General features: G+C 30.1%; 1 protein-coding gene across 2 annotated transcripts in view; it reads left to right on the top strand.

Annotated features, from left to right (window-relative positions):
- Positions 1 to 321: 321 nt before the first annotated feature.
- LOC125036115 (peroxisomal carnitine O-octanoyltransferase-like) overlaps positions 322 to 11,628 on the top strand; it is a 21,322-nt gene continuing 10,015 nt past the window's right edge. The window contains exons 1-6 of one of the 2 annotated variants that reach the window (XM_047628531.1): positions 322 to 364; positions 4,107 to 4,185; positions 4,597 to 4,730; positions 7,924 to 8,062; positions 9,586 to 9,714; positions 11,526 to 11,609. In XM_047628531.1, coding sequence (XP_047484487.1) covers positions 4,177 to 4,185; positions 4,597 to 4,730; positions 7,924 to 8,062; positions 9,586 to 9,714; positions 11,526 to 11,609 — 495 coding nt within the window. In that variant the 5' untranslated portion in view covers positions 322 to 364; positions 4,107 to 4,176. Of the gene's footprint in view, positions 460 to 4,106; positions 4,186 to 4,596; positions 4,731 to 7,923; positions 8,063 to 9,585; positions 9,715 to 11,525; positions 11,610 to 11,628 lie in introns of both variants that reach the window. The other variant, XM_047628532.1, reaches the window with a different exon arrangement.

Below are 11,628 nucleotides of genomic sequence, written 5' to 3'. Positions count from 1 at the left end.
ACAGTAAAAATAGTATTTTTCTACCGTCCTTAAAAATGAATTTAAATCTACTATCCAGGATTCCGCAACTATACAGGACATTCTGAAAAGGAATAGTAAAAATATGATAATATAATTATATGTATGTAATCATAAGTTGTGTTTATTGCACTTGTTTTTTATTTATAGAACAGTTAAAATAGTATTTTTCTACCGTCCTTAAAAATGAATAGAAATCTACTTATCCAGGATTCGGCAACTATACAGAACATTCTGAACCAATCAGAACTCTCCCAAGTCTCCAGATTCGATTCTGATTGGCTCCTTCCGACACAACACCTTGACGTCATCGAGGTACCTAAAACACAACAACATTGGGTCAAAGGTGAGTGGAGTGATAAGGAAATATCTTCTCGGAGATATAAGGCTGTTATCAACGTTAATACAAGTTAGGTTTATAGACACCTTTCCGTAAGCGAGGTGAGCGAGCGTATTTAGTGTTGTTAGATATTGTTCCCACAGGATATTCGATTTGACATTTAAGGTGTTATAGATTGATACTAGAAAGTTATTTATTTACTATTGAAGCTGTATGTATGTGTGGTAATTGATTATTTGACGATTTAAGATTGATTTTGTTAGTTTCACTCAGCCATCCAACCTTGCAATCGTTATTCCATGTGGCATTTAATTACATTGCAATATGGGTGGATCTCTTGTTGTTTTTATTATTTTCTATTGCAAATAAAGGGAATTTAAAGTATCGGCAATTGTTTACGAAGTTACCTCATATCTCTGGGGGCTAATCGGCATGTGTATTTGTTTTTCCATTGTTCGTGACAGTGTCTTTGCATTTTGCTGTAAAAGTATAACAATGTGTTACTTTTTGTGTAAGTTGTGAAGAAAGTTCCATAGGTGAAAAGTGTTTTATTTTCTGTCATTCTATCCATTACTAGCAAACTTTGACTTGGCTGTGTGAAACCTTGGAAAATTCCAGCTTCCTTAAATGAGTTGCATATTTATATTTTTTAGCCGTGTAATGATGACTCGTCGTTTTCTTCCCTTTGCCTACTTTGACTAAGATTTCCTTTTGAAATGAATTCTTCTTGATTATGTAATCATTTTGCCTTGTAGGATCATATAAGTTTAATTACAGATATTGTATGATCTGAGCGATAGATGTATGATATTTGAGTGATAGATGTATGAGTGTTTTTTGTCAACTTTACTTAAATGATTGTTTGCAGGGACACAAGGGAAAAGTGTCTAGGTTTGAAAGGCATTTGGTTCATAGTAATAGTAGTGGTAGTTTGTATATTTAGGATGGTGTTCATTCTTTGTACGTTAGAATTAGGGACTTTGTATCAGATGATGGGGGTCCTATTGTAAATATTTACCAGTATGAGTTTAAATTGATTTAAACCCCAACTTTGCTTTACATGATGTGCTGATGTAATATTTACAAAGATATTTAAATGTTGTATGCATTAAATTCTTGTTATTTCCATTGCAAATGATGTGAGTGAAAGCATTGTTAGTTTTTTATGAAGTGACCACAGCCCTCTGAGACAGTCGATATTTCTCTAGCCAGCAACTTTAGGACACTTCTGGGAATCCACAAACATTACTGTATCAGCCAATACCCTTCCTAAAGTGGGGGCTTCACTCCCAGAATCCCACACTATTGTTGTATTGGCTGGGATACACACAGCATTTTCTTAATCTGTGTTATTCTTAGCCTCCGTAAATTAATTTGTGTATCTGTGAGAATGTAATTTTTTCCCATTCTTTTTGATAGTGCTATTAGATTTTCCAGTGAATATATACCAAAGTATTACTTGAGGGAGAGGGAGAGGAAAAGGAAGGTGAAGGGGAAGCGGGAGAAAAAGAGAGGGAGTTGGAATGGTAGAGGAGAGACAGAGGAAGAGTGAGAGACGGAGGATATGAGAGAATGAGAGGGAGAGGGAAAGATAAACAAAAACAGAAACAGAAACAGAAACAGATTGATAGATAGGTAGAGAGATAAATATATACATAGCTGAAAGATTAACTTGTAACCATATGTAGCTAGGCTATATATGTACACACACACACACACACACACACACACACACACACACACACACACACACACACACACACACACACACACACACACACACACACACACACACACACACATATTTGTATGAATATATATATGTATATATATATATGTAATTATATATATATATGTAATTATATATATGTAATTATATATATATGTAATTATATATATATGTAATTATATATATATATGTAATTATATATATATATGTAATTATATATGTATGTAATTATATATATATGTAATTATATATATGTAATTATATATATGTAATTATATATATATATGTAATTATGTATGTATATGTAATTATATATATGTAATTATATATATATGTAATTATATATATGTAATTATATATATATGTAATTATATATATGTAATTATATATATGTTATTATATATATGTATGTAATTATATATATATATGTTATTATATATATGTTATTATATATATGTATGTAATTATATATATATGTAATTATATATATGTGATTATATATATGTAATTATATATATGTAATTATATATATATGTAATTATATATATGTAATTATATATATATGTAATTATATATATATGTAATTATATATATATGTAATTATATATATGTAATTATATATATATGTAATTATATATATGTAATTATATATATGTAATTATATATATGTAATTATATATATATGTAATTATATATATATGTAATTATATATATATGTAATTATATATATATGTAATTATATATATGTAATTATATATATGTAATTATATATATATGTAATTATATATATAATTATATATATATGTAATTATATATATGTAATTATATATATGTAATTATATATATGTAATTATATATATATGTAATTATATATATGTAATTATATATATGTAATTATATATGTATACGTAATTATATATATGTAATTATGTATATATATGTAATTATATATATGTAATTATATATATGTATATATATTATATATATGTAATTATATATATATGTAATTATATATATATATGTAATTATATATATATATGTAATTATATATATATATGTAATGATATATATATATGTAATTATATATATGTAATTATATATATATGTAATTACATATAAATATATATATATATGTAATTACATATATATATATATGTAATTACATATATATATAATTACATATATATATAATTATATATATATAATTACATATATATAATTACATATATATAATTACATATATATATGTATATATAATTACATATATATGTATATATATAATTACATATATATAATAACATATATATATATATGTAAATATATAATTACATATATATATGTATATATATATAATTACATATATATAATTACATATATATAATTACATATATATATGTAATTATATATATATGTAATTATATATATATATAATTACATATATATATAGTTACACATATATATGTAATTATATATATACATATGTAATTATATATATATGTGATTATATATATATATGTAATTATATATATATATTTATATATATATGTATATTTATATATATATGTATATATATATATATATATATATATATATATATATATATATATATATATATATATATATAGTGTGCGTGTGTGTGTATGATATATAGTATATAATGTAACATGTATAATGTATAATGTATAGTATAGTATAGTATAGTATAGTATAGTATAGTATATCAAATATAAATTATATTATATGATATATGAATATATAGAGATGAAAATATATATGTATATATATGTGTATATATATATATGTATATATATATATATATATATATATATATATATATATATATGTATATATATATATATTCAATATAATGTATACATGTATATATATATATATATATATATATATATATATATATATATATATATATATATATATATATATATATATATATAATGTATATGTGTGTGTGTGTGTGTTTGTATATATGCAATTTGAAGCTAAGAATTATATGCTTTGCAGGACAAGTTGAACTGTGCCGTCCTTTAATCCATGAGAAAGGAGAGAAGCTGTGTTCAGTGTCCTTGGGAAGATGAGTGCTGTAAGTTCTTTGAATTAGCTTAATCTTTTAGAATCTATATATTAAAGATGTATAAAAGAATAATTCAAAATTTATTTAATGTCTGTGTAATACTATTCCAGTGGATTAATTCTAGGATAAGTAGATATTCAGGTAGTGATATATTTTTACTTTTGTTAAGATGAACAAATGTACCAAATTAAATTTTTTGAAGAAGGAATCGTTACATAACAAGTTTGTTTTTGTTGCAGAATGAGCTTCTAGAATGATCTTTCTATTATGATATGTGATTCAAAGATCCATTTTCTTCTTGATTAGATTGATTTAGAAAAGTTAAATAGTCCAGACCAAGATAAACAAGAGACAAAACAAAAATAACTGAGACAAGAAAGTAAAGTATCACTACATGTATTTGCATTTAATTTCTATCAGAGCACCAGTGCTGCTTGGAAGAAAAAGCCCCGACATGAAGTTATGTACATAAGCAGCGAAAAGAATGAGAAGACCTTCAGTTTCGATGACCTTCCACCTCTACCTGTACCCCCTCTACATGACACTCTTGACAGGTATAGTGTACAGTGAGACTTTAATGGTGTTAAATTCTCAATGTGTTTCTGAATCTGTAGAGGGATTTTACAGCATCCATTCTTCTTTTTTATTTAATTTTGATTTAAGTATAACTTCATCTTGCTGTACTCTTTGATTTGTTTTGTTCCTGATAATCTTCTTTTGTCAAGATGAGGTTTCAATATAGGATACATATTTCATCTATTATCAAACTATTTAGTTTTAGTATCATACAGTATCAAATCAAATAATTAGCTAATCCTTCTTTATACTGTCATCATATGATAATATAGGTCAGTTGGGATATTTACTTCTGTTGGGCCTGTAATGGCACTCTCAGATTAAGTTCTTTGAAAGGGTCCTGTCTTTTCAATTAATTTTTGTTTTGAATACAGGTTAGTCATGAGTTTTGTTATAACAGTACTTCATTGGATTTTAAGTACTCTTCATTCTTGTTATACTATATAGACCTATATTAACTAAATCATCTAAACCTGTGCTGAGAATGTGCTACCACTTTTCTCCAAAAATGTTTCACTGCCTTTTACCTATCTAAACATAAATATTTGAGACTCACACCCTTTGTCACTGAGATACTGTTATCTTGCACCTTTTAACTCATCACCATTTTCATATCCTTGGATTACATCACTTGCAGCATGAAGCTTGAAGAATAAAAAATCCTCCATTGATAGGTAGAGTTCTATCCAGTTAAGTAGTTAAGTGTCATACAGAAATACTGACACATACTTATCTGATAGAATGTCAAGTTATGTATCACAAAAAAAAACATAACTTTGTAAATAATATATGCTTAAAAATCTGAACAATAATTTTTAATAGTGTCTGGTGGACTTACAGTGAAACCAGCCTAAGTCTTCAAGAAACAAATAGTTTAAAATTACATAGCACATGCAATGGCAAAGCCTTTGCGGATTGAAAGCAATATATTTTATAGAGCATTCTCATAACACTAGTGTCACTGTGTCCAACAAATTACAAAACTAAATAGTGAAATTAGATGGAGTAATGCTTGTGTTGATAATGAAAGAGAGTAAACTCTTAATTATAACTCATTATATGATATGAGACAAGGAATATTTCAGAAACCTGAACACTCAAATCCTTCATTTGTTGAGAAATTCTCATTCATTGCTTAATACTCAGAACATTTCCAAGCATTGCAAAAATTCATCTGGAAATTTATATCAGAGGCCTTCGTACAGCCCACATACTTCTTCTTACAAGCTTTGAGTATCACTTTATCTGTTAACAGTTGGTCTTTAGATCCTTTGATTTTGTGCCTTTCTGTTCAACTGGGAATGTTCCTTCAGTCTTTAAAAAGTTACACATTTGTTAACCCACTTAAGATGGGTGACCCACCGATAGAACGCCTGGAAAATTTACCAATTCCGGGTGTCTCAGATATGAGATGCTATTGTTCATGGCCATCTGCCGGGTGTCTCTTGCATGAGATGTAATGCATGGACCTCAGTGACATCTGTTATGTCTACTTGGATATTTCCAACACTATTTCTGATTACACATGTAACCACTAGTTACATCATGAGGTCATATAAAGAAGATATAAAGTTGTTACTTCAATTCACCCGAATTAGATGTCATATAAGGATGGAGGGAGTGGGGGCATTATGAGGAGAGAGAAAAAGAGAGAAAGACAGACAGAAAATAAAAATTAATAAGAAAACAAAAGCTGATACTAAGGAAGGAGGAAGGGAGACAGACAGACAGACAGACAGACAGACAGACAGACAGACAGACAGACAGACAGACAGACAGACAGACAGACAGACAGACAGACAGACAGACAGACAGACGTAGAATTGATGTGGAAGGATCGCAACACCATCACCTTGCTGTCAACATTCCATACCACTGCAATGGACGGGGATATGCTGTTGATAGTAAAGGATTACAACAGCGGCATGAAAGAAGACCAGATGGTGAGCAACTATCCGATGTCTTGCGGGTCCAAGATCTGGTACAGAAAGGTCTTCCTTCTTTGATATGACCATTGTCAATGCCTGGGCAGTCCATTGTGGGTGAGGAGGAATCACAGGAATCGCTTCTGACCTTCTTGGGGACTTCCAAGAAGGGGCTGAGTCCGCCAAGAACCATACTGCACCGCATCCACTAGTTGTAGCCATGCCAGCCCTTCAGCTGTGACAGCATAATGTCACTGAGATCCCTGATGGCAGGAGGAGGAGGTGCCATTGGCGTTCAGGGCAAGGTCGGCGAAGGAGCAGCAGGAGCTTTTGCCCTGACTGCAATGTGGTTTTCTGCACCTATAGGTGCTTTGAGGCTTGGCATGCAGCTCAGTGATGCCACTGCCATTGAAAATAAATAAATTTATATGTATTATAAACACATGGCATTATTAGTGAGTCTGGACTCTATACAAAACTTCCAACCATTGCAACAAGTGCTGAGACTGCATTTTAGCTTTACAAGCATGCAAAACATTATGATTGGTTCTCAAAAACATAATCAATATACTTCCAAGTCTGTAAAATGAATGTAAAATCGGAGCTAAGGCTCTGAGATACCACCTGGAAAAGAACCATCACTAGTGGGTAAATAATCTCTGTCATTAGCTTTCACATGAGTGGATGGCAAAACAGGTTGAAAACTGTTGACTGCATTTCCTTTATTTGGATGGTAATGGCTTGTCTTGGTTTAAGATGGTTCAACTTTCAGAATGTGCTCATGTGTAATGATGTTAGATTTTTCAGCCATTACCTGTGAAATCATCTGGCCCAACTGCTTTTTAATTTAGTATTGTATAAATGCTCATGTCATTTTGCACATAATGCACTCCATCTCTTTTCAGTTCAGATATCCACTCATCATCTTAAACATTCTAGATTTCACTTCAAAGAAATTTTACTGTTATCTTATTCATAGTCTTATTCTTACTCTTACTCCTATACTTATTCTTATATTTATTCTTATTCTTATATTTATTCTTATTCTTATTCTTACTCCTACTGTTACTCATAGCCTTACTTTTCTTCTGATTCACATTGAGATTCTTATTCTTACTCTTGCTTTTACTCCTGTTCTTATTTATATACTTTTCATGTTCATATTCTTATTCCTTTTTTTAGTTTTCATATTCTCATTCTTAGTCCTCTTATGCTCATTATTATTATTATTCATTTTTTTTTTCAGATACCTCATGTGGGTACGACCACATGTCAGTAAGGAAGAATATGAGAAGACGCAAAACATAGTCAAGAAGTTTGCGGATGGTGTTGGCAAAGACCTTCATGAGAAACTAGTGGCAATTGCAGCAAGGAAAAAGAATTGGGTAATTATTTGTGTGTCATTTCTTGTCTTTTTGTAGCTGTTTTTATAGGGGGGTCTTCATCTCTTTTCTTTGTCTTCTATATATTATATCTTTATATCATCATCTTTTTGCATCTATGTTTCATTCTTTTCTATAGCTTTTTTTGTTTTTCTCTTTCTTATAGTCTTGTTGTATTATCTCTTTTTTTTTTCTTTGCTATTATTAATTTCTAATTCAATAATACTAAATATCAGATACTCTGCTCACAGACTTTTATTTATCATTATTATATGATATGCAACACAAATCATTGATACATATCATAGATTTTATGGCTAATTTGCAGTGAGAATTATGTCTACACTTTTCTTCAAGGAAATGATGAAAAGTAAGCTAGTCTAGGTTAAGATTGAAAACTCACTGACATTTCCACACTTCATTCAATAATTTAATGGGGATGTTTTTCACACAAACTACCTTCCAAACTACTCTTTCCCCACCTCTCTCTACTTTACCTGGTACATATTTGCTGCTACCAAGCAAAAAAGAATTTATGGACATGCAGTAAACTTTAGAAGGAGGTCTGGAGACTAAGTCTAAAGGGAAGGAAGGGCACAACCTCCAGAGATTGGCTTGCTTGCATTGAAAGAGGGTCACAAATTAGACAAATTCATTTAACCCAATGACTATGTACTATCCCCTGTAGTTTTTTGTGAATTTTGTTACATATAGATGCCTTCATATATTCTCAGCCATTAAGGAGTCTATCAGGAGGCCCTAGTGACCGTGCCTGATTTCCCCATTCCTTGAATTTTCTTTCTAATACTATATTAGAATTCAAACAAAATGCTTCATTTTGGAACCTGTGATTGAAGATATTTAGAGAACATTTGCAGAGTGTACAGTTAGGGTGGAAAAAATTTCAAGATTTCCTTATGAATTTTATTTCAAAGGTCTTCTCATATATATAACTTTATTTTGTATCAATGCTTTTACATTACAAAATCTCTTCAAATGATTCTATTAATATGCATGATTGTGCTATCAAGTTGCTTCTGAACTGATCATGAATTAGATAAACCCGCTTTTGAACTGATGATGAAGGGATTCTTTAGATATAAACTGTTTACAAAAAGGTAATTTTTTCTTGGCTATTAAAGTACATGCCAGATTTCTAGAAAGCAATAGATTTGGAGAAGGAGCATAAGCAAAAAACATATTTAGTTAAACGGTTTTCCCAAAGCCTTAGCCTAAGGCCTTTGGATTTCACAATTAGGACCTCTAGCTGATCAGATGAAGTTTTCTTCACTTCATTGAGGAAGAGCGTAGATCTAATTCCTAATTTGAAACATCATGGAATGTAGGTTTTGCTTACGTCAGATTCTTTCGTTATAAATTTTCTGTTTAACTCTTGCAGTCTTGATATACAATTTTTTTTTATTGAATTATCTCCCCATTCCCATCAAAGCATGTTCTGAAACCCAAATCAAACCCATTTATCAATGAATATCAGATTTATTGTTCAATTCTTCTAATCACGGCAGCTTGAGGACTGGTGGTTGCACTATGCCTACCTGACAGTACGAGAACCAATCCTGCCCACTATGAACACAACTGGGCCCATGCCTCTCAACTTAACCTTGTGGCAGCCATCATTCGAAGAGGTTTTTAGGGTAAGATTTTTTCCAGAGACAGAGACAGAGACAGAGACAGAGAATGAGAGTGTGAATGAGAGTGTGAATGAGAGTGTGAATGAGAGTGTGAATGAGAGTGTGAATGAGTGTGTGAATGAGTGTGTGAATGAGTGTGTGAGTGAGAGAGTGTGAGTGAGTGAGTAAGTGAGTAAGTGAGTGAGTGAGTGAGTGAGTGAGTGAGTGAGTGAGTGAGTGAGTGAGTGAGTGAGTGAGTGAGTGAGTGAGTGAGTGAGTGAGTGAGTGAGTGAGTCCACAGTCACATGGAATAAGATTTCAGTTGTAAATTGTAAGCATAACTTGTGAATAGATTATGATAATAGTAGTACTAAGGATAATGATAATAACAAAAATGATCATAATGATAGTGATAACAGCAATAGCAACAGCAATAATAATAATTATAGTAATAGTAATAGTAATAATAATGATAATATTAACAATACTATTATTTATACTGATAATGTCAATAATGATAATATTAATAATGATAATATTGATGATAATATTAATAATGATAATATTAATAATAATAATGATGATGATGATGATGATAATGATGATGATGATGATGATGATAATAATGATACTAATGATGATAATAATAGTGATAATGATAATGATAATGTTAATAATAATGACTGTGAAGATAATGATGGTGATGATAATGATACCATTAATATTAATAATAATAATAATAATAATAATAATAATAATAATAATAATAATTATAATAATAAAATAATGGTGATGATGATACTATTGATAGTAGTAGTATTAGTAGTAGTAATAATAATAATAATGATGATGATGATGATGATGATGATGATGATGATGATGATGATGATGATGATGATGATGATAGTAATAATACTGATAATTATAACAATGACAATGACAGTGACAGTGACAACAAGAATACCAATAATAATGAAAATGACAGTTATAATGATAATGATAATAAATATAAAAATAATGATGACAGTGACAATAATGATGATGATGATATTGATGATAATGATGATGATCATATAGTAATAGTGACTAAAAATAGTGATAGTAGGAGTAATAGTGAAAATGATAGTAATAATAATAATAATAATGATTATGATGATGTTGAAGATGGTGATGATAGTAATGATAATAATAATAGTAATGTTTATTAACCCATTGAATCTGGGTACTTTGCTGTCAGCTTGTGGCCCGAAGTCCAGGCATTAGGTATACTTGAGTGATGACTCTCAGGTGTATGGATTATAGATCTGGCCCACGAGAAAGCTTGTGTGCAGTCTCAAGATATTTAATTTTCTGTAATACACCATGTGCTGCCAATCTTAGCAAGCAAGAAAAGGATCATTAGCATGGAATAGTGTCCTCCCTGGAGCAAACTATCCTCCAGTCATGGCTCATGGGTCATACATTCCACACTTGTTTACCAATGGGAATATTGCAAAAGCCCCTATTTAAATGCCCGCTGAGTCTATTTACCCTCCAAGAGCTTTGTGTACTTGTGGTGAGTCTTTCTTGACACCCTGGCTTTCAGTTGCAAGTTTTTGTGACAGCATCTTCCCATCACCCCAGCCCTTAAAATTTTTTCATGATGGCATATTCATGTCACCCTTCCCAAAGGCAGATTTTTCCATGATGTGATATTTATGTCACCCAGATCCAAGGGGTTAATAATAGTCATAATGTATATTGTGTTTATGGGTTGCTAGGATTTGTTGTTAAATAGTGTCTATTTTGTCTTGATGATTTCTTATGTATTTATTTTTATGTTTTCTTTTTAACAGTATGCATCATTGTATGTCTGGGCAATACTTGATTTCTTCGTACTTTTAAGAGAAGAACGCTTGATGCCGCAGAAAGCTAAAGATGTAAGTGTTATTTTCTTCT

This window comes from Penaeus chinensis, chromosome 20 (genome assembly GCF_019202785.1).
Source record: "Penaeus chinensis breed Huanghai No. 1 chromosome 20, ASM1920278v2, whole genome shotgun sequence".
NCBI lineage: Eukaryota > Metazoa > Arthropoda > Malacostraca > Decapoda > Penaeidae > Penaeus > Penaeus chinensis.
Note: the sequence above shows the minus strand (reverse complement) of the source record. Positions and strands in the feature narration are given on the sequence as shown.